General features: G+C 36.7%; 1 protein-coding gene across 16 annotated transcripts in view; it reads right to left on the minus strand.

The window, feature by feature from the left end:
- The window catches only part of Tcf12 (transcription factor 12), a 249401-nt gene that overhangs the window by 23719 nt on the left and 200622 nt on the right, over nucleotides 1–25060 (minus strand). For all 16 annotated transcript variants that reach the window (XM_085689335.2, XM_087905364.1, XM_085689332.2 and 13 more), the window contains 5 exons: nucleotides 15073–15178; nucleotides 13612–13751; nucleotides 13047–13191; nucleotides 12663–12727; nucleotides 5657–5735 (listed from right to left, as the gene is read on the minus strand). In XM_085689335.2, coding sequence (XP_085545461.1) covers nucleotides 5657–5735; nucleotides 12663–12727; nucleotides 13047–13191; nucleotides 13612–13751; nucleotides 15073–15178 — 535 coding nt within the window. The remainder of the gene's footprint in view (nucleotides 1–5656; nucleotides 5736–12662; nucleotides 12728–13046; nucleotides 13192–13611; nucleotides 13752–15072; nucleotides 15179–25060) is intronic.

The following is a 25060-nucleotide window of genomic DNA, read 5'->3' on the forward strand; positions in this document are numbered from 1 at the left end:
GTGTTTGATAATGCTATTAATGATAACATTAATACTTATCTGTTTCTCTGTACCATAATTTTTCTTAATTACCCATATCTCATCACTAGCAATTTTCAATTTATATTTTAATGTGTATTTCTCAATTTAAAGAGTATACACACATTCATGTGCATCTTCTGACAGTACCCCAGCCATGCATGAATGAAGCTGTTTCAAAGGCTAAAATGTACTAGTGTACCAGTTAAAAAAATGATTAGGTGGGGAGCTGACCACAAGCTATAGATTCCAAATTATTCAAACAAAAAAATCAATTCAGCAAGATGGGAGGGTGGTGGTGGTAGTGCAAACCTCTAAATTCAATACTTGGGAGGCAGAGACAGGCAGACCTCTGTGAGTTTGAGGCCAACCTGGTTTAAAGAGCTAGTTCCAGGACAGCTAGTGCAACACTGAGAAATCCTATCTTGAAAAACCAACTAGAGGGGGGAAAAATCATTTCAATCATTTTGGTCCAATCTTCCTCCAAACCCCTGTGTGATCAGGCTGTGACAGGAGCCAGATCATCAAATCAGGTGTTCTGAAATGTCTGAAGACAGGACAATCAGGGGGCACACAAATGCTTTGCAAAGGAGGCAGTTTCTGTGGTTCCTCATGATCTTAGTGTTGAGGGTGCAGAAGGATGCACTGCACCACTCACACGAGAAATCTATACACAGAAGACTATGCATGTATGTTGGGGACTGAACCCAGGGTCTCAGACATGTTAGATAAATGTTCTACAACTCAATAAGCTATATTCCCCAGCCTTATATTTATAGTTTTTTGATAGTAATATAAAGAAAGCATGCAATGGGTCATCTTTACTCAGTGGGTAAAGATGCTTGTTGTCAAGCCTCACAACTGAGTTTTATACCTGGAACCCACATAACAGAAGAAGAGAACTGACTCTTGCTAGTTGTCCTGACTTCCAGATGTATAAATTATGGCAGCTGTTCCCCTCCCACCACACACATACAAAGAAACTACACAAAGATCTAAAATACCACCCATTTAACCATATATTAAAAAAAGATGGGGAAAAGGCTAGGAGAGGAGTTTGGGAAAACTGTGTTCAGGATGTAAAAAATTATAATAATAAATCATTTAAAAAAGACACATAGTTAAACTTACTTTGTTGTTGTTTTATTATTGCTTGGTCTACCCACTGTTACAACACAAGGTTAAAGCAGACTATTAGCAAGGTTAAATCAGTGATAGATATCTCTATGAACGTCACATAAATTCCGAGCTACACTTCATGGACAAGGGTCCTATGACTGTAATAGTTACCTAATATTTTATGTTGTTGATCACAAAGGGGTTGATGGACAGTTACACAAGACAGAGCTAGCTCAGAAGTTAGCACCATGATCTAGTAAAGTTCAGAGTACAAGCATTTAGTGGAGGCTGGGAGTGTAGCTCAGTGGTACAATGTTTGCTTAGAATGTGTTAAGTCCCTAGGTTTGATCCCTAGCATGTGGTACACACAAAAATAAAACAAGAAAGCAAGAAAACAAAAAACAAAACCAAAACAGTTTTATCTTAATCTGCCTTATAAAAATGATCTTAAGAGAGATGTAAGCATGCCACCAAGCTAAATAAATATATTTCTGATAATGGAACACTAATACCATTCCCTTCTGTGTATAGATTCTAATGTAATAAATTAAAAAAAAAAATAGTAAATACACCAAAATCTTGGCAGTCTCGGAGTACTGGTGTTTTATTAGCTATGGATGATATCTGAGTGGGGTGGGAAGCACATTCTAAACAAAGACAATAATACTAGCTAGCATGTATCTGATACTAGATAGAGTATAGCTTCATCCCTTTTGTAAAATTAGAATGAGAAGAAAATACACAGGTCAAATTTAGAATCAAACTGGTGTCTCTTGCATGTAATTACCAACTATTGCATTGCAGGAGAATAGAGAAAAGGAATAGTGCAAAGGCTAGAAGTCTTGGTGTGACTTAGAATAGACTGCTCTCCCTCCTCCAGCCCATCATTTGCTTGCGGCTGGACATGCCCACAGGGAGAACATGTACTTTGTGGGAAACAATTTCTTTAACTGTCCTGTGGTCTTTTGTTTTGTTAAAAAAAAACAAAAACTAACTATCCACTCTAGAAATGTGGCTCTTAGTTTAGAAGAATCATAGCAAATTTACTTAGTAAAATTTATTGAACATATTTATAGGAAGCAAGCTAGGTGGTGAATAGGGTTAGAGCTGAATTATTTCTGGGAAGACTTTGGTCATATCTAAATTTATTCAGTGTTTCTGATTTGCTCTTACTCTGATCAGTGCTTAGCAAGTACTTCACCCAGAGAATGGATGCTGCCTCCTGTATAGCTAAGAACATTTCTAGGCCTTAGTTCATTTATTAGTTCTCTTGTTTCTGGGACAGAGTCTTACTATGTACCATTGGGCAGCTTGGGACTTGCTTTACAGACCAAGCTGGAGATCTATCTGCCTTCTGTCCCCCTCACCTCTGTGTTGAGATTAAAGGTATGTACCACAATGCTTGGTTCCCAGTTATTTCTTACTCCAGACCTCCAGTAGTTTCTCTTTGTAACCTCACCCTAAACTCAAGCCTTCAGGAATCCTGCCCTCCACTGAAATCCTAATACAATTTGCCACAATGTACCTGAGTCACCTTTTCTACACATGACTAGATGAGGAGGGCAGGCACTTTCTCATGTCCAGATTTGTTCTGCACTTCCTTTATACTCACAAAAGCTGCTTTCCTCCTGTTAAAATCCTCTTCATAAAATCTGTGCCCTAACCTGATTATGACTCAGTGTCAATTCTGTGGTTTTATTTTCTCAATTAATCTGGAAACTTGCTGAAGTCAGGCAAGCGATTTAATACTGGCATGTTCCTAGATGACATACATGAATGTTTTGATTAAACTGACATAAACCTAAACTCAACTTTTACTGGGAGGTTCTGAGGGCTGCCACCAGGCTCTAAAACTACATACCTTCCTCAGCTATATCCCAAATGAAGGTAAAGAAAGTCAAGGAATGGTCAGGGAGTGGTGGCACATTCCTTTAATCTCAGTACTTAGAGGCAGAGACCGGCAGCTCTTTGTGAGTTTGAGGCCAGCCTGTTCTACAGAGTGAGTTCCAGGACAGGCTCCAAAGCTCCATAGAGACCCTGTCTTGAAAAACAAAACAAAAAAGCAACAACAACAACAAAAAAAAAAAAAAGAAGAAAAAAAGAAAGAAAAAAGAAAGAAAGTCAAGGAATGGTTAGCTTGTCTGCCTCCCAGGCTCCCATATTGAAAATATTCTAACATTTAACACAAGTGTGTGTTACTTTCTAAACTATAGTAGGCATAGCCATTTCTCTTTCACAATGAGAGACTATATTCTATGCCAACTTTGGCTAGATCCCAATAACTAAAATAAACATGGCAGGTCCACTTCAGATGCAGGTAACTGAGGTAGGCCCAGTGCTGGTCAATGTAATATGAGGATAATTCTGTAAGGGAAGTTTCTAGAAAAGATTTTTTTAAGAGACATGGGAAAAAAAATGATTCTTTTCTTCTTCTACTGGATACTGTTTGTAGTGTCTCAAATAGTTGCAAAGAACTGTTAGGAGGTAGAACAGGGACTCTGGTGACATGCAGATTTACAGCTAGCTTGCATTGGGCTTCTTGTTACTTAAGAACAAATGCTCACACACCTTTAATCCCAGCACTTGGGAGAGAGAGGCAGACAGACCTCTGAGTTCAAGGCCATCTTGGTCAACACAGCCAAGTTACAGACCAGACAAGGCTACATATATAGCAGCACTCTGTCTCAATGCCCCCACTCCCAATACTCTAAGAACAAATGGTTCTTTAATGTTCAAGCTAGGAGGGACCAGAGTTCCTTTTCCTTTCATCCTAAGCTTCTTAAGAAGTACAATGCCTTAGAAGTGCCCTCCTAAGTTCTTTAGATAAAAATGTATAGTACTAGTTTGGAAAATTCTGGAGGAAGATGAAACCGATTTATTCAAGAATGACAGTCATGAAACTGCCTGTGAGGATCTGTTGCCAGTGTGTTTATCCTGTGCCGAGTCAGACCAATGGTCAGGCATAGGGAACATGGCTAACTATGGATGACCTACTTATTCCAGATAACAGAACAAGGGCATATAAGGTACAAAGCAATCTGTACAAACAGTAGTTCTGGTTTCCTGTTTCCTTTATCACATAGCGCTTCCTCCCCATCTCTGTTCTGTCATAGTGTGGGTACTCATTATATGCAAGGGAGGTAGAGACAACAAAGACAGGAGAAATGTGCCTTTCTAAATACACTTTACTTGGTGTTTGTAGCATTATGTGAAAATGAGGACTACTGAATTCAAAGCAGGCCAACTAAACATATATAATCAGTAGCCTACATTTTGATCAGCTATCTGAGTTACAGGGAAAAGACTCTAACTAGTCAAACCTCACTTAACAATGCAAGAGACCTCAAAGTTGACTTGTACCAGTCTAAATTTCACTCATGCCTTCCTAGGTGCTGAGTACCAGGCTCCTCTCCCATGAGTAGTAAGCATAGTAAAGGCAGACATGGACACATCCAATGACAAAGAGCAAAAACAGGCTGTGGCAAAAATTATGCCAAATATTTTGGTAAAACAGTGCCAAGATAATGAGCAAGGATAAGTTACATCATTCTCCCTGTAATTTTAACTCTGTTAAACAATTCTAAGTCAATGGGCCTTTCATCATCTTGCTTATGTGGGCAACAGCTGCTTCTCATTTACTAGACAGCTGAAGCCATGATCTCTGAAAAAGTGGCCTAGCCCGCTACTAGCGAAGAGCAGCTGCTGCAGCTCAACATGTCCATCTTGGAATGTGGCTGAGTAGAGACACAGGACTAACAAAGCACAGGTGACAGATAACAAGAACCCTGATTTCATGAAACCCTGCACAACACAACAATGCTTAGTAAAAACTCCCACACAGTGGCTAGACAGGAAAGCAGCCTCTGCCTAGGCTGACCGCTGTGGGGGATGGGGTGATTTCATTCAGCTGTGGAATAATGGCTCCTCTTCAAAACAAACACATTTCTGTCAGCAAGTACTTCCTTCCCCCTAATGTTGCTTAGAAAAAATATCGGTAAGGTTTTAAAACTATTGCTAGAAAAGTATTTTCATGACTTTACTTAATACTAATAAAAATTACTATTTATAATTATATTATCTCAACAAATTCATTCCAGAGGATAGTTTTAGAACTTGTCAAAATTAATGTTCAAATTCAGGACACAGGAAAACAAACTGAACCATTTAGGCAGCTCCACTACTGCTGCTCATCCACAGCAGAGTCTTGTCCTCAACAGAAAAATTATACAACCTCTGCTAAGTTTTCATTTAAAAATGTGTACTTATAACCTAGTAGTCTCAAAGAAGTTACATATGTTACAACAATTGGCATTGGAAACCTAGGAAGCTTATGCATAAATAATTCAAGATGAGGAATTATTTTAGTATTTCTTCAAAATGAACTCCAGGTAGTTTCTGATTAGATATTTATTGTCAAAATGATTGTTTCATAATTTAAATAGGACTTTACTGAAATTTTGTTGAATCAGAATTATTTTCAAGTAGACTTGTAAGTGCTATAAATAAAAGAGAAACTCACCTGTGAGAGGTGAAGGGGATCCCACTGGTGTTGATGGGTTTGATGGAAAACTACTGCTTGTATGGTCAGGAGAATAAATCTAATAAGAAAAATAAGATACACATGAGTCAGATAGCAGCAAAAATACAAATCCATCCATGGAGCTGTTTCTGCGATCTTGGTCACACTACTCACTCACTCCAAGGCTCACAATGAAAACACTTTCATCCAACTGTACATTATTTTCTCACTAGATACCAAAGTAGCTTCAGTTTTCAAACTAGGACAAAAAATATTACACAGTTTCAAATGTGAGAGGAATAACAGAAATATATATATATACATATATATATATTTCTTAATTATTGTTTTTGGAAAGTTTAATTATCAGCAGAAAATCAAGATATGAGTTTGGGTATGGGTGCACCTCTGCAATTATTGACAAGTTCAGAGTCAGCCTGGGTTAAACAGCGGTAACAGGCCATGGAGAGTAGTCCACACCTGTGACTAGTACAAGGCGCAGAGGTGAGACTGCAACTTTAAGGTCCCATATTTGAGCTGCATCTTTATCTCAAAAATAAAACAAGCTATTGTAAAGTTAAAATATCTGGAAAGTAAATAATCTTTAAAAAAATACCATTTAAGTAATATAAAAGTGATAATTCCACAAAAAAACCCTTAAAAATAAAAAGATAGTCTTTTAGGCTGTTTGGTTATTGGTGGTTTGAGTCGGAGTCCAGGTTATATAATCAGGATCTCAACAGACCTTGTATTTGTGATCCTCCCTACTCGGCCTGCAAGGTCTGGAATTGCGGGTGTGTCACAGAAAGCCTGGTTACTATGCATTAAAATGGTTATTAAGTCAGGCGTGGTGGGTGCACACCTTCAATTCCAGCACTTGGGAGACAGAGGCCGGTGATTCTCTTGAGTTTGAGATAGGCCTGTTCACAGAGAGAGTTTCAGAACAGTCAGGGCTACAAAGAGAAACCCTGCCTTGACCAAAAGAAAACAAACAAGCTTTGAAAAACATTTTTTTTTAAAGATTTATTTATTTACTATAAATATAGTGTTCTATCTGCATGTTTGCCTGCAGGCCTGAAGAAGGGCATCAGATCTCATTATAGATGGTTGTGAGCCACCATATGGTTGCTAGGGATTGAACTCAGGACCTCTGAAGAACAGTCAATGTTCTTATCCCCTGAGCCATCTCTCCAGCCCCTGAAAAACATTTTTTTAAACGTTTTCCCTTCTAAAAAGCTAACTAAAGATTAACAGTTACCACTTACCCCTTTAAAAAGCTACTCATCTGTTTTAGTTCCAATGACTGTGCATTAAATTAAGCTTTCTCTAAAGGACACTAAACTTCTACAAACATGTTTCAACATCTTTATCATTGTGACTCATTGTTTCTTATGTTCAGAAGTCAATTATACACCTTTATGAGCAACCAATGCTAACTTCATAAAGTATGTAATACAATATTGATGAGTGAGGGAAGAATGATTTCACTGATGCTGAACAGTTAAGTCAGAAAATATTCACACAGCTGCATTCACAGATTAGTTGGCCTTGCTGATCATTACTCCTCAGCTGTGAGAACCGTGAAAGCCCCGGAGAAACAGCACCTTCTGTAGTAGCTGGCAGCTCTCAGTTCTGTGCTGGTGCTTACAGTGCTTCCAAGCTATCCATTATCTGTCTCCTACTCTCAATGCTTGCTTAGTCACTGCTGTGCTGACAAGAGATGGGGTATGGTAGAAATGGCAGAGCCTGTGCTAGGAATTCTCACTGGGGTGACTTTTGGGCTTCAGGTTTACCTGAAGGTTAATCTCTTCTACTTTCCAGTTCCTTTAAAGGTTTCCGTAGAGTCCAAGTACACTTTTCTTCTCTAGTCACCTGGTAATGACATTCTTTGTGCCATGTTTACACAACCTGGCGAATGACTCCTGAACTAACTTCTCCACCTGGACAGACTGAGTAGGACACACCTGAACTTTGAATCACCACTTTTCTTCCTATTCCCCCCACCTTTCCCCTTCTTTTCCTCTATTTTGGTTTGTGCTCTCTGTTTTCTTTGGCCTGGCTCTTCCCTTTGTAGATACCAATATTCACAATTGTGTTTCTGGGATAGGTACACATCATTCTCACACCACTTTAAACCTGTGTCTGCAACCTCAGGTGTTCTTCCTCACGAGTTGTTCACCTTATTTTTTGACACAAGATCTCTCATTGGCCTGGACCTCTGGACCAGTGTTGAGACTTGTTTGTTTTTTCTAAGACAGAGTTTCTCTGTGTTGACAGCCCGAGCTGTCCTGGGACTGGCTTTGTAAACCAGGCTGGCCTCAAACTCAAAGAGATCCACCTGCTTCTGCCTCCCAAGTGCTAGGATTAAGGCATGAGCCATCACTGCCCGGCAAAAGAAGTAACTTTCTAAAGTCATGCACAACCACCACCTGGCTCCAGTGTTGGGATTATAGTGAGTGATAAAATCTGCTACAATACCATATCAGTAAAAAGATTCTTTAAATGGTGAGATGTATTTTAATAACAGAAGAAAGTGAAAGTTTGTTATAGATGCAGCATGGCATAACTTTGAGATCAATTATGTGGTTAGGTTCTGTGTTTGGTAAGAATTGGTCTTAATCTTCTAGGTTATAAGTATCTCACACTTAGGTAGACATAGGCTTTCTCAGGTGTGAATGAACTGCCAAGTCTTTCAGCTCTGCTCTTTCAGTGAAGCAATCCCTAAGTATGTCAAATGCTGGTGAGAGTCCTTTTAAGTCAAAGAAAACAGGGGCTATACTTTAAAGTCATATGATCATATGATATTGGAGGGACAGGACATGGTTCTGCTTGTAAACTCAAAGCAGCAGTGAGCTTTTGGGAATTATGGTGGAAATAGGAGAAACCATACTAAAATCTATCTTTTCCAAAATAAGCTTCTCCGTTTGTATAATAGAAGCCATTTTTACCATTTACCCATCACACTTGCAGTTTGATGTGATACCAGACACAATTGCTATTCATTTATTATCTACACTTAAAAACTGGAGGGTGAGGTGGGGTGGGGAATTAAAGAGATGGCTCAGCACTGGCTGCTCTTCCAGAGGACCTGGGTTCAATTGCCAGCACCCATATGATAGTTCATACCTGCCTGTAACTCTAGTTCCCAGGATCCAATACCTTCATACAGACATACAAGCAGGCAAACACCAATGCACAGAAAATAAAAAGTTATTTATGGGCATGGGAGATGAGACGGCTCAGTTTGATCCCCAAGATCCACCTGGAAAGAGACCAGATTCCCGAAAGTTGTCCCCTGACCTCCATGCTTGTTTGTGCCCCCCCAACAAAACAAACAGCTGCTTTACTCTCATATATAGAGAGAGGAAGACTAGTGCAGCACTACCAATATACACTGAAGCCGTTCAGATGGCAGATCGAATCACAAGTGAATTAAACTATTTCATAAAAATCATTATTCTTTTAGAAATTCTAAACACCAGGCTTTTCTGGCAATGAAAATTCTAAATGAAGATTTCTTTCTTTACCTTTCTGACCTTAAAGAACTCCAATATTGGTGTTTAAAGAAGAAAAAAGTCATTTTAAAAATGGAGGTGGCAGTGACTTTAAAGTCTAGGGCAGAAACAAAGTCAGAGCTCATTCTACATGCAGCCCACAGGCACCTACGGTTAAATGGCCAATGATGAATAACTCCTAGTACCTTCTGCCAGGCTTAAAGGGTAATATTTCTCATTTTACTGCAACAAATAAGGCTCCTCCTCCTATCAGTCATGGTCCATTCCAATCAGTAGGGTGCCAATAAAGCCAGAGGCTAATGAAAAGAGCCTCAGACAAAAAGAAACAATGGGGAATTCCAGGCCCAACCCTGGAACTGAAAGTCTAAGGTTTTAAACACTGAAGCTTTTGCACATTTCAGTTAATCTTTATTATGCTAATGTTATTGAGTCTAAGGAACAAAGAAACTTATTTCATGAATTACTTCTAAACTGTCAACTTCCCTGGATTTTCTTTTCTTTTGTTAGAGACTACTGACCATTTAACTATCTAGATTAAAGCACACACATTCTCCCTCTCTTCTTCCCTCCCTAGCTCATTGAAATCAAAACATAAATTATCACAAAGAAGTCTGATATAATCAACAAAGTTAAACAGTCCTCTCGTTTGATCTCTTCTAAATTAAAGACTGAATGTTTTGATATGGTATTAAGCACTGAAATAAACCAGATGTTTCTTCCTCCATATAACTCTCCATGGGCACAGTCTTAAAGGGTGATTGTCTGGCAAACATTCAGGGATACACAGATTTTTCCTTTCCTTCTATCTACTCATGTGTATTATCTAAACTAGTGTACAATCCATAGGGCTTTGGGGACTTTGTGTAAATACCTTCATGTACAATTCTCTTGCTTGCTATCCTGAGATTAAGACCACAATTATCCAGGCTTAAACCTAAAATAAAAGAACCTTTGCAAATGCATTATCTGGCCTTACATGTTTAATCACGCAGTATTCTGTGTGTTCTTTAATACCTAAACTGAAGAACAAAGATTGTACCCTCCGGTGTTTCACACATGAAAGACCTTCTAAGGCAATTGGGGAACTAGAATTAACTTCTAATGACAATAGCAGTGTTTTCTCATGAAAAGTAGAAGCTATATTATATTAAAGATACCATATTCTAGCTATCTGTAATATTTAACATAAAATTCTGATATGTATGTCAGGTTCTCAGATGTAATCCTCATTAAGTTTCTTCCTCTTATCTCTCCTAATTCTTCAAATCACCAGACAACTGTTTTTGCTTTTTTAGCACATTTTAAACACTAAACATTACTTATGAGAATGGGAGTCTACAAGAAAAACTGGAGAAACAATGTTGTTTGGGAAGATAAAGGGAGTCTGAAGAAAGGGATAGAAAGTGTGCACATGAGGCTCTGCAGTGATGGAGCAGATGGAAGGCATCACTCTTAGCTATGACAGAAATGATTTATGGAATGACCTGGCTGTTCCTGCCTCGGAACAACACAGGACTGATTTTCATTCAATCCAGAGTTGAGTTTCCATAGCAACTAAAGCCCACCCACTAGCTAGATTAAACCTTTTTTTTTTTTCTCCAAATACCATCCTGGTTTGGCTACTATGCTGTTCATAATATGGAAGGAAAATCAAGGATGTCAGGATAACTAAAGAAAGCTTGAAGGACCACTGAGAACATCACAAAATCTTGTCTGCCCCTACAATGGTTTCTTTATATACATTTTTCTTAGAAAAACAAAACAAAGCCTTATGAGAAAAAAATGATTCCCAAATGGAGGTTTTATTTTTAAATTTTGCTTAATAGTAAGAGTCAAATGTAAATGTCCTTTTACAATTGAATAAACTATCTGCTACTAGTTCTTCTGAAATGAGGAACATGGCATGCTAATCAAATACCAAAGAGCAATTCTCTTCTACACAAGAAGCTTTCTTCAGGGAATAAATTCAGAAAAAAAGGACAACTCCCTTTAATCATCCTGAACTAATACAGTCCCTATTGCACAGCTTCGTAGATACCCAAAGCAGTGGAAAGGAGCACTCTGAGGTTAGACAGGGGGATTCTATTGCATATGAGCTCTACTCTTACTAGCTAGTGATCCCCAGGGCAAACTACTTCATCTTTTGAGACCAATTCCTTAACCTTTAAACCTCAGTTCCCCCATCTATAATATGGGGGCAATAATGGCAGTCTTACAGGGTGTTCCTGAGGATTAAATGAAATAGGGCATGGAAATGGTTAGTGTGGTGACGAGCAACTAGAAAGCACTCAGACCACAGTTGATCATTTCTGTGGGTTTGTACCACCACCATTATTATGTATGTTCCAAAATTAAATCCAACAAACATTTACTGGACTCCACTGTGTACAGGGTTTCAATATGTGGTAGAAGGGTTTGACTTGGCTTCATTTCTTAAAAAACTCAGACTTACAGCTATAGAGAAAGGTTCATTTACTCAAACAATACATAAAGAAGTTTCTTTCTTCAAGAGCTCAACACCTGCTCACATATCAGAGTTCTACTTTCCCTATCAACAGCAAATGTTTGAGAAAGTTCATTGTATTGCAGACAAAATATAAGACAACTCTAGAATTCTAAAGAGCATACTGCTTAAGATAAAAGGATGAGAAAAAAATACAAGTCTAAGGAGAAACTTCATAAGGCAGAAAGCATAATTTGAAGCTGAATAAGTATATTTGAGTCTTACAGATTATTAATAAACACCCCTCTCTCCTTTCTGACTTTAGCATTCCAAACTAATTTTAACATTTTAAGAGTTATATATATTAAATGGTGATCACTATTGTCCCTACTGTTTTGAAGTGATAAAGACTAGCTGTAGCATATTATAAAATCTTTGAATCCATTTTGTTCATTTTAGCACAAGTCTTTCAATGATTCTGAGCCCTACCCTCTGGTCTGAGTGAACCAGCTGTAGCTGATTGCTTTTTTTCCACAAACAAACAAACAAACAAACAAACAAACAGTATTTTCCATCTTGTGAAAACCCTTATAAAGGCATTTCCTTCATATTAGATGAGTTGGATTTTTTTTTCTTGGCTCTTCTTGATTTATTTAAATGGGCCACTTGAGTATTTAAAATACATATATTTCTCCAAATTCCTTTGTTTTACCTGTATTTCTTCTACTCAAATAAAGACATATTAAAATGAAATCACAAATACAGCTATTGTAGGTATGGAGTAGGTGGTGGTATCATAAATTAATTTAATGGTATATACCAATATAAACACAAAACAGTTCCTAGAAATAGGTCTTGTAGGCCAGGTTGGCCTCGAACTCACAGAGATCAGCCTGCTTCTGTCTCCTGAGTGCTGAGATTAAACGTGTGCCTGGTTTAAAAAACAGTCTTAAATGTGTAATTATGTTAAAAGTGTTGTGACTATGCCATTTACTGTCCACAAAATCTTAACCCCAGTTCATCAGTAGAATGTGTGCCCAATACTTACAGATGCCAAAGCCTTTCCAAGTGCATCACCCGTCTGTGAGCTTCCAGCAGCATTCCCTCTGGCTCCTGGATGATTCAAACAGGTAAACAAATCAAGAAGACTAGTAGGAATACTACTTTTTCTTAAGCATGCACCTATTACTTCAAGGGTATCCTGGCTTGTGATCTTACATGTCACAGTGAATCAGGAAACATTCTATGTGCTTTAACAAGCTATACAAATAAAGATGAGTTCCTTATTGGTTTTTGGATTAGTGAAACTTAAAGGTTAATTATCTTCTTTCATTTTTATTTAAACTAACTACTAAAAATTTTATTGAACAATATGGGTTTCAATAAAACTCTCAAATTAGGATTAGGAAGCTTTCCCAACCCAGAAGCTCACCTAGAATGCTATCTGACCCATTGATGGGAGGAGTATGGGAGGTGGCAACATATGGTGAGCTGCTGGTACTGCCACGGTGGAAGCTGGACATTGGCGGAAGACTCGTGTTTATGTCTGTAGGTGACACTGAATGTGGAGGATAACTCTAAAAAAGGGAAAAAGAGACATGATATGTTACATGTTTTCGGAAGACTGGGGCTATTGCTTAGTAGTAGAGCACTTGCTTAGCATGCATGAAAGTTTTATTCTCACCCCTCCCCCTGTCTTCTCTCTCTCTCTCTCTCTCTCTCTCTCTCTCTCTCTCTCTCTCTCACACACACACACACACACACAAATAAATAAATAATTAAAGCGCACGTTTTCTAAACAGGAATATATACTTGACAATTTATATAATAGGTTAAAATGAGTATGATATGTGACAAGTTAGTACTGTATGACAGGGCACTCCCACTAAAAAAAGTTATGGTATAGTAAGCCTATAAATACTTCAAGGTTCACAAGTTTTGGTACAATTATTTTTATACAAAAAGAGGTAAGAACAAAATGTTGTTTGATAGCCTACCAAGCGGTCATGTGAATGAAGGCTGCCATAACTACTGGACTGAGACATGTGGGAAGTTGAGGTTCCCAGAATTCCACTAAAACCAGGCTGGCTCATCCCGTTTGATGAACTCCAAAGGTCAGAAGAACTGTGGGTCCCATCTAAGATAAAAAGAAAAATAAAACAAAATTTTCCCTAGCCAGAATTTTTTCTTTTGACTGTGTACAAAAAAATACAACGGATATAATGACGATCGAGTTCAACTGTCCAGTTACTACAATTTAGAATCATCCTGGAAAAGTAATTCAGCGAGGGACTGTCTAGATCAGACCGGCTGAGGGCATGTCTGTAAGAGGTTTCCTTAACTGGGTTATAGAATGTGAATGGTACCATTTTGTTGTCTGTGCCCTGACCTATTTAAGGGTGAAAAAAAGTGAGTGTACATGCATTAGCTTTTCTCTGCTCTCGACTCTGATATGTTTATCTGTGTAATTCCCACTGCCTTGACTTCCCTGCTATGATGGATCATCACCCTTCTCTAAGCTGCTTTTTGTCAGGGTATTTTATCACAGCAACAGAGACAAGCAATGCCTGCAGATATCAATCCCCCTTCCAACCTAATATTCTTTCAGGTTTTCTTCCCTCCTAGCCCCCATAACTACTACTTAAAAAGAAGTGATTTTTATAGTAAAATAAATAAACAAGAACAAAAACAGTAAAACTGTAATGGGTAGATTATTAAAACAATTCTCAAAAAACGTATACTTCACACCAAAAAAGGTAATACATATTTGAAATCTGGGGGCAAGTTGGATTTAATTCTTGGCTAAATGTTCAACCAAAGGTCTTAACCCATACTATGCAACATACATCATATATCAGACATTCTGAAAATTTGGAATGAAGAAGTTTCTATCACAGCAAGCTGGGGTAAAAAGTGACCACATTATATAGTGAGGTTTCAAATGAGATGTCAGCAGTGACTTCATCTACAGCACAGTTGAGGAACCATTCATGTAGTGATGTACAGCTCCCACATACATACTTATCACAATATCAAACCACAGGAGACCAAATAAAAATGATTTGTCAGACAGGAATTAGAAGAAATGCAACACCTCTTCTAACATGTTTCAGTTAGTTCTTTATATTCACTCTTTATGGGTCTGTTATGCAAACCATAAACTACTACTCTTTCTAGCCTTCATATTTCAACATTCTACAACAAACCACAGAAGCTTTGCTCATTTTTCTCAGTTAGTAGTAGACGATCATTTCAAAGGTCTGTTGATAATTTAATTAAATTACAATTAGCAATAAATGCCCCTAAGAACATTGTATGGCTAAATTTTAACTGATTTCATAAAAAAAATACTTAGAAAAATACTATCTGAATTTTTGCACAGCTATTATTTTTTCTCACATTTAATGCCAACATACTGACTGTTCTGGCTGGCTCTCACAACTGCTAGTAGTGCTTACCTTGCATAAAGAAAGTGCTAGCGAACATACTGGTTGGTGGCTTGGGAGATGGATAACTAGGAGATTCACGGTTGAAATCGTCAGAATTTGGGGATGGTGCATATACCTTAAAACAAAACAGGAGACTTAATTAAAGTGTAAATGATTATATTATTTACATAAAATGAGTTCTGTTTCACAAAGAACCTAAAAGGCTGATCTACTAATCTCTATTAGTACATATCACAAACAGAAAGATTGCTACACAGTTGACATAAAATTTGGTTACTAACTACATGTTGCTTTTTAGCTGGTTACTAGAAAATAAATTACTTCAAATATTCATGTATTCCACCTTGTTATGACAGTTATAAGAGGTGGCTGAAAAAGGCCTAAGAAACTCAGACAGAAAAATATAATTTTCTTAGCAGCATGTGTTTTGAAATCTGATGGGGCAAACAAATGTCTTTGAATATTAAGCAGCACACAAACTTTCCAGTGTTGTAAACTATAGCAGTTCAAACAAAGAGAATGAGATGAAATGTTCCTGGTAAAAGGCATGCAAGAAAGGCACAGTAACTTCCTTAACTTAGAAAAATCAAATCAAATTCTGTTGAGAGGTCTCAGTTCTTAAATTTCAGGTATACTTCCAAGTTTGACATATCTTAAAGAAAAAGATTATTTGTTAGGGCAGTAATACTTTCTTTTAGTGAACATTTGCTCCAGATAAGGAAACTATGAACATTTTAAAATGTCAAACGGCCAGCATTCACAATCCTTGGGAAAACTAAATGGGCAGCCAAATAAACAGTGAATGAAATATGACCACATTATTCTCAGAACTACTGAACCTTAGAAAACAAAACAAAATAAATAACAAATAAAGCTTTACATGAAGTTTGGCATAGTGGCTAATGCCTGCACTCCAAGGAGGACGGATGGCTTCAAGGTCAACACTAACTTTGGCAAGAGTGAGACTGTCTTAACACCAATCCTGCCATCAAAATGTCTTAAAAGAAAACAAGACTACTTATAGACTATACAGTGAATCAGAAGGAAGGAAGGAAGAAGTAGCTAATCTCAGCGGCATAGAAAATTAATTCTGTTTTAATTTGTTAGGAGTACATCCAGTAAATTTCACTATAAAGTAAAAACATTTAAATTTCACTTAACTAGCAAAAGTTAGCATTATCATTATGGAGACATATACAAAAACACACACATTCTTTGTATAATCATTGAGATTTTCTGAAATCATATAGAAAAAACGTTGTAACAGTTACATCTTAGAAGTGGGGGAAATGGCTGGGCAGTGGTGGTACACACCTTTAATCCCAGCACTTTGGAGGCAGAGGCAGGGGATCTTTGTGAGTTCGAGGCCAGCCTGGTCTTGAAGACCAGAACAGGCTCCAAAGTCACAGAGAAACCCTGTCTTGAACCCCCCCCCAAAAAAAAAGAAGTGGGGGAAAGGACTGTTAGTATATAATGTGGCATTTTTAACCCAAGCAAATGCTTTTAAGCAGTGGTAAGAGAAAGAGCATACAAAGGACACAGCTCACTGGCAGAATGAGCCAAACAAACAAGACTCTGGGGTGGTGGTGTTGGTTCTTACACCAAGGTTAAATGGGGGCAATAAAAATTTTTACAAAAATTATTAATTATAAGTTCACAAGCTATCAAAATTACTCTTCCTAAAAGGTACTAACCATACAGATTTCTCAATCTTCTGGAAGCTCAAACAACTTTCTTATCTGTAAGGTAGACTGATCCTGTACCTAACGGGGCAGATGAGATGAGGTATCAAATATTTAGCACAGTGCTTCTGATAGTGCAGGGAGTAGTGAGTAAGAATTAGCTAATATACCATATTTCTACCATGACAACAGAAGAAATTACACTGCTCAGTATTGCCACTAGTCAGTTTTTGATTCTATTTGTCACAGGTTTTGTGGGATATGACTCTATTTACACAAGCACAGCCCATTGTACATAAAGGTTAGAAAGTCCTTTTCATCTCTTCTTGCTAATCCTGACAATACTAGCACACAGGTGTATTTTCATTTGAACTGGTTTTCATGTTTGTGTCCTGTCACCTCTTCAAAGTAAAATGTATACCTGTGGTACCTGAGATGTTAGGAAAAGCTATATTCTTAGAAATTAACTAAAAGGTCCTGACAGGAGAGTGTGACACATACATGTATAAGCACACTTTCTATTTTAAACCTATCTCATACAAGATTGCATTAGGGGGATGGAGGGGATGGCTCAACAGTCAAAAACACTGGCTGTTCTTGCAGAGGACCCAGGCTCTATCCCCAGCATCACATGGAGGTTCATAACCATTCATAATTCCAGTTCCAGGGGATCCCATACTCTCTTCTGGCCTCCAAGGGCAATAGGCATGCAAGTGGTGTACAAATGTCCATATAGCCAAAACAATCATACACATACAATAAAAAATTAACTTTATTAGTGTAGAAAAAAAAGAAACACCATGGCATATTTAATTGTGTAACTATGTTTGTGTCTTAAAATTTTTTAGGAAAGGAATTTGACTATATATTTTTTCTTAAATTTCCCTTTCCAAAGTCTGGCATGGTGGCTCACAGCTGACACCTCAAAACTCAGGAGGCTGAAGCAGGACTCCCATAAATTCAAGGCGAGCCTCAGCAACACAACAAGTTCCAGAGTAGTTTAGGCTGCAGAGTGAGATCCTATGTTAAATAAGTAAATAAACAAGCAAGCAAGCAAAATCAACAAAGCTTCAGTTTCTAATCTTAGCAAAACTGGGAGTCTTTTGCCTTTTTCTATACAGAATTCTCCAAGACAAGGGACACCATAAAAACAGAAAGTAGAGGAAGTTTCTAGCCTTTGCTAGGAAATACAAATCAGAATCAAATATAGAAGATAGTATCAGAACATGTGCTTTTCATTACAAATCTATTCTTACTACACATACACTTTATCAGAAATAACTCTATAATTTATCCAATCTATTCAAGTTATAGTCCAAAATATGTGAAACTCACATACGAGAATTATAAAAAAGTTCCAGTTTTGATGCATCATTTCATGCAACAAAAAGACCTACATAATTTTTCATCTTAAATTTCAAAATAACTTCCTTATTTATAGTTGCCTTTGGTACCTTCAGTTTCTTGTATGCCAAATATGATGGACTTATGATTCAGAACTTTTTTAGAAGTTTGCCTTCCGACAAAAGTAAAGAGATATGTCTACTTTGATTCACAAATTGCTGCTAAATAAAGAATGATGGCTCTCAAACAAAGGAAACTAAGGTAAACAGAATAAATTAGAGGAAAACACATACATGCTCACTTGTACTTGAAGACTGAAGCTGAACAGGAAAATGAGGCCTCATGTTAGAGGCAAAGTTAGTTTTTAGAGATAATCTCTGTACAAGATAGGTTTTGGGAATAAAAAGGACTTTTACAAGATAAAACAGGACATAGTGATGCACGCCTTTAATCCCAACACTGAGTTCCAGGCCTGATTTACAGAACAAGTTCCAATATAGTCAGGGCTATATAGAGAAACCCTGTCTTAAAAAACTAGAGCACAAACAAACAAACAAAAAACCCCCAACAAAACAACCCCATGAACACCATGAAAAAGACAGATTGTACAAATAAAGATGGCAAATAAAACCCTAAACAACTTTATTGTTTACACACTAGTATAATTTCAAATTTTCATCATAAAAGAAATACTTTGCAGTCTGTGGCTCTCAGAGGACCCCTGGCACTGTTCTAACTTTGCTTTTGGTATCTCAGCCATGACCTGCAAAACACAGATGCAGAGCTATGGAATAGCAGTTGTGCCAGTCTCGAGTTCAGATCAAAGCACAACTGATGTGGTCAGGGAGTTTATTGGCTCCAGATGTGGGGAAACAGTGAGCCAGTTCCACAAAAAGAGCAAGTCTTTCCTCGTTACAATCAGTACTGGTCACAAATTAAAACCAAACCGCTTATGTCATCCGATCACCTGTACACAGATGCTAGGTTTTTTTTTTTAAATTCTAGTTAACGATACACTTAAATCTCAAGGATGATTCTGTAGCACAACGAACAATCAAGATGATTGCAATCTACCAGGAGTCAAACAATCTTAAGACATTAGAGAAAGGGACAACTAAGTATTTTAAGGTGTTCTATCCAATTTTTAGACAGGAATTTGCTTAGAATTCCAGCTTTAGTTTCAGAAAGTTAGGCACAGGCAGCAATTGCAGAGGTGCCATTTTGCTTTTTACGGTGTTAAGGCACATTTTCGGTATCTGCTGAACAGACAGATACTCTTAACTCAGAGAACACCTGAATCAAAACCCACACTTCTTTTCCATCATCATTAAGTCTGGTTGAAGAGAACAAACTCTTATCAATATCTTGAATGCTCTCATCCCACTTATCCCAGGGTAGGTTTAAAAAAGACAGCACAGCACTGTCTCCAACAGTGACTATGCAATTATGCTCAGGGTACTTTAGTTCATGCACCCAAGTGGAGTCAAGTTGTAAAAGACAGATTCCTCTCTACCTTGGATGATTCAGTTGAGACATAGGAATGATCTCCAAATTTGGGGGAGAATATTCTGGAGCTCTAGAGATTGGCAATGTGCACTACATCTCTTTTCAACGCACCCGTTTTGTAATTAATATTGGAAACAGCCCTGTACAACAAAGAAGCATAGAGAGTCTGATAACTACTGAGAAAAGATGCAAAGTAAATAAATAAAAAGTAAATCAGAAGCTTTAGCTAAAAAGAAAAATAGATCCATAGTCTGATGGCTGATATTTTTAATAGCTTAAGAGTGTTCTTTAGGATGTTTGACTATTAATTTAAGGGCCCTTTCCCAGAACATGAGAAAACCTTCAGATGATAAACAAATTCTATTCTATGTGCCATGCAATACAGCAGCCATTATTCAGTGGTCACCTGAGATTGTAGATGGTATAAAGAAAAAAATGGAATTTTACATTTCATTTTCTTAAACTACCACATATGAGTAAATGGTCCTATACAAAACACTTTGAAAGAAGAATTTTGAAATCTCACACACTCCAGGGCCTATGAAAAAGCAATCCAAATTCTTAAAACATTTTGAAAACTATCATCTAATTAGGAATAAAGAAACATGGATGGCTAAGTGGTAGAGCACTTGCCTAGCATACCTAAGTCCTGGTTTGGAACACTTCCAGCGTGGGGAAAAGGAAAGGTAGATACCTTTTTATGAACATTCTATGTGTAGACTTTTATTGGCTCCTCAATCAGGATGTTTTTAATAACAGTCCTCTTTAAGTTTGAATCAATATACTCAATATCATTTATGACAACTTCCAAAAATATAAAATAAATCACTTGGCTAATTTACCTAATCATTACAGTTTCAAAACAAAAACATTATATTCAGAAATAACCACTTGAATTATCTCAAGATTTATGCAATTATACAAAAATGAGGTAATTCTTAAACAAATTTACTTTTCAATTAAGTTATTGCTGATTACATATATTAAGCTAACTCACAATAGTAAATAACAGAGTAGTTTCTATTTTTGAATTTCTAAAATCTGAATTTTTAAAAACAAGGCTGTTAAAGAATAAATAAAATTTTGGCATTAAAAATTATGCTCTGACAAGTGCCAGAAAGTCAGTGGAGGACTTCAGACAGTTCTGAAAATAATTTCCTACATGTGCACCTAACTACTTTGTGTCAAGTATTTGTAAATATACAGATCTACATGTACACTAGGACACATACAAACAAATGAACCTTTAGTTGATTTGAAGACTAAAATTTAGCCTCCTCTCTAATCAAAGTTAAACACAACTTCAAAGGAAATTACATAAAAATGTTTAGCTCAATTTACAACCAGCAGTTTAATTGAATTTGACAAATATCTTAATGCTTTCAGTATATTAATATAACTTTGCCATAAAATTCAATCTGTTACTAGAGTTTTTACGGTAATTTCACATGTAGCCAGGAAAGATTTAGAGAGTTCCCACCAAGGTGCAAAGGTGCTGAGCCCACAGGCACCACCAAGCAGAGTGAACTGAGTGCAGGGACACAAGTTAGCTCTACTTGAGGTCCTCCTCTTCAAACCAGTTGGTAAGGCACACTGGGCCTCTGTAAGTGGGAGAAATATGCTTAATTCAGTAGATTTCTATTCTCTTTTCACCAAATTTCCAGGAACATGTCTACATTGTAAAAGCTTTCCTCTCTAGGACAATTGGTATTTACAATTTTCTGTGCATAAAATTAACTGCTGGTTCACTGAGGAGCAAGCATTTTAATATTACGATTTTTAACTGTGTAGAAATTTCTCCCTCGTTAAATGAGGCATATCTTAAAAATTAACTTTAACATCACTAAGTATATTTCATTGGTCTTATAAATGCAAAGGTTTTTTTCAAATAATCTTTTTTTCCCTTCAGAAAATGGCACTTCTAAGGAACAGATTGGACCTTCCATCTTAAGGTAATGCTGAACAGTGTAACATCACCTTAGAGTCATCTACATGAAAAAAAGACAGCTTCCTTGAGTTCACAGATTAGTTTCAGCACCCCTACAGATTTATGCAAATGTTCTTATCATTCAGTGTCTTGTTCAGAGAATTTTTGCATGACTTCATGCTTCCTATCATAATAACATTACAGTTAATATGCTGGTTCCACAGATGGTCTACACATTTGAATTCATTATACTTTCTTCTCCCAAGGTAACTAACACTAACCCCCCAAAAAGAACAAAACTTCAATTCTCTATACTTTCACATTTGTGGGGGTAAGTATATGTTTTCAATGATTATTAAAATATGCACTCGAAAAATAACAATATACAATATAATTTGAGTTCACGGCTATACTAATTCTTACACACACAAAAAGAAATTATGTGGGGACAGAAAGGCTAAACCAATTTTTAATTTAATGAATTATATTAGAAGGAATCAGATAGTTTAATTTCTTATGTTTTTAACACCTATAACAATTAACAGGTGTCTTATTCAAAAATTGAAAATTCCTACTTGACTTGGCTGAAGATGTATGTCAGTGGTAAAGTATTTGTTACCCATATGTGAGGCCCTGAGTTCTAACACCAGTCATACATAGATAGATGTGCATGCACACACAACACACACACAGATACAGACACACAGACACAGATGTACACACATGCACCCAAAGCCTGACAAGCCACCCCACATTGAGACAATTAGCATTATGATCAGGCATCCACAATTTATGTGTAAAGGTACTCTAGTGGTTTTCCCAGTTATATTTGCTATGAAATATTGACTATTTTTAGCATTAAGTGGTAACAAGAACTGATTCAGTTCAGTGTAGAGACAAATTTACTTGTAGGATTATAGAAAGCAAAAGACCTATCTTGGAGATGGAATTAGGCTCAATTTCAGAACTTATCTAGGTGGGGTTTAAACAAATTACTTCATGCCTCTCAATCTTACTGTCTTTATGAAATGAGGCTCATAGCATTTAACATGAAGACAGCTTTCTGACTTAAAGGAATCAGACATAAAGTTTTCCACATGGTTCATGACCTGGAGTGGCTTTTATAATAGCATTGGTTTCTGTCTTTTCTTACCCAGATACCATCCAAAGAAGTTCGTCATTCAAAATATGATTCCAGCTTGCGTTTTGTCCTGTCTCTCATTGGTGAAAATATCTAGAAAGTTTGAGGTATGGTTTAAGGCACCTTCACTAGCTAATAACAAAAAATTAATAAAAGAGGCCACTCAGATTACAGACAGGTGATGCCAGCCTTAAATGTTCCTACAAGACTTTCTACATTTTTACTTGAATAACATCACTTGTGACAATAAGAGGACTGAATGCCAGCTAAATTCTTAAAATAAAGCCTCAGGAAATTTACTATTCCTTGATATTTCTTAAAATTCTAAAAAAGACATAATTGTTCAAAAGTAGTTCTATTTCCCCAACCTATCACAAAGATTAATAATACAGTGCAAAGCAGAGTATAGTCACACAGTGACATGAACATCTGTTTTCAAATAGTGGGAAAACAGAAGAAAGTCTGTTATGATCCCAACAATATAAAACTAATCACTTACTTGTAGTAACACAGGCTCTTCTCTTTCTCTCTGGTTAATCTCACTTGTTTTAGCATTTGATTGGTTTTATAAAAAGATATCAAACGCTTAAAGAACATGGAATAAACTGAAAACTTAAATAACAAATGCTTGCGGGGGTGGTATTATGTTTTAGACCAGAACTACTTACTCTCTCAGAACACCTGCTATGCCGTATTAACAATGAAATCAATGGGAACTTACTAGCATTTAAAATATTAATGTTCTACATAACATCTTAAATCAGTAAAATGGAGCAAAAGAATAACCTCAAACTTAATCCATTCACCACCAAAATTCCGTAACACAGTACATTTGAAGGACATTTCATTTAGAGTAAAAATATTAATAAAGTTTTACTTTTCACATGAAAGCTTGGTAGACTAGCATTTTCAAATGACAATGATGATTGTTATTTACATATTCTTTAGATAGCATAATTACACACTTCATAATATTCTTACTGAAGAAAACTGAAGTTATAAGAGAATATTTCTCATAATTTAAATGAAATTCTCATAATTATTAGAGAACCACGTATAAAACAGTAAGATGTGTAGACTCTCACAACACAGGACTGAGACAATGCATGACTGCTTTATGTATTTTTCAAGAACATGTAAGTCACCTTTGACCTGTTAGGCACAGGACTATCAATTTTCAAACTACACATCTTTATCATACCAGCTATGCCATGCACCATAAACCTGGAAATGCTCAATACTATCAAACTGCCCCACCACCCATCTCAGTGCAGAACAAAGAGGAAGGCTGTTCTGGAGTGATCTGAGCTACAGTCTCATGCTCCAGGGATCTGAGAAGTAAACTTTATTGAACATACATGTGTACATGCTCAAACAGCTGCATGCCACTTTTAAACAACAGACTGTTTTACTTGGAATTGGACAAAAATGAAAAATATTTTTACATTTGAAAGGTAGCTGGCAAATTAGAGAGAAAGTAATTTCACTTACTCTCTTAAATCCACCTCTCACATTCTCCAAAGGTCTTGAATATAGGAAGCTTGAACACATACTTTCAATGAGCTTAAATATTTTTTTGGCCCGATTGTTATCTACTAAGAACACTTACTCAAAAAAACCCACATATAAAACACTGGATGGATCCAAAGGCACCAAAGCGACCGACAGATGAAAAAGCCCTTCTACCAGTTCTTAGAGGCCTTTAACAGCATGTTTCAATTGGCAAAAAGGAAAAGGTAAACATACCAAACTTTATGCTATTTTAGGAAAACAGAATTAGTTTTTCAAAACTTAAAATACATTTAAAATGCCTCCCTCTAAAATCACTGATGCTACAACAAATGAATTTTTAAGGTAATGCTTTATAACGCATATCAAATATTTCACAATGGTAACTCCAAATCTCTAAGGATACTTTTACAGTATACAAAAGTCCTACGGCTTTTAAAGACACAGTTGCAGAAATATACAAAGTAGTTAATATTAAGTAACTACAGAAAAGTTTTGCTTAGCAATACAGAAAACTAGGTAATTTAAACTAGGTAATTTAGGTTTTAAAATACCTAAAAATAGACTATAAATTCACCGGGAATATATTATCTGGAAATGTAAAAATGTATTTTTTGAAATAGTGATTTATGTTATGAATCTGCACAGGGTCAAAATTCTAGTATGATTAGAAGCAGATGGTATCCCAGGAAAGGCTTTGGACCTGAAACTCCAAACAGGAAACACGGCCCTCGCTGGCTAACTGCTTCCCTAATCATTCCCAGAGCTTCATACTTGTTCTTTTTATGAATACACAAGATGACGTTCATCTTTCCCATCCATTTACAAAGCATCATACAATATTTAATGTTTCTGTTCTTATATATAAATGATGTTTTTAATATTTCA

The sequence above is a fragment of the Myodes glareolus genome, chromosome 4, assembly GCF_982192425.1.
Source record: "Myodes glareolus chromosome 4, mMyoGla1.1, whole genome shotgun sequence".
Lineage (NCBI taxonomy): Eukaryota > Metazoa > Chordata > Mammalia > Rodentia > Cricetidae > Myodes > Myodes glareolus.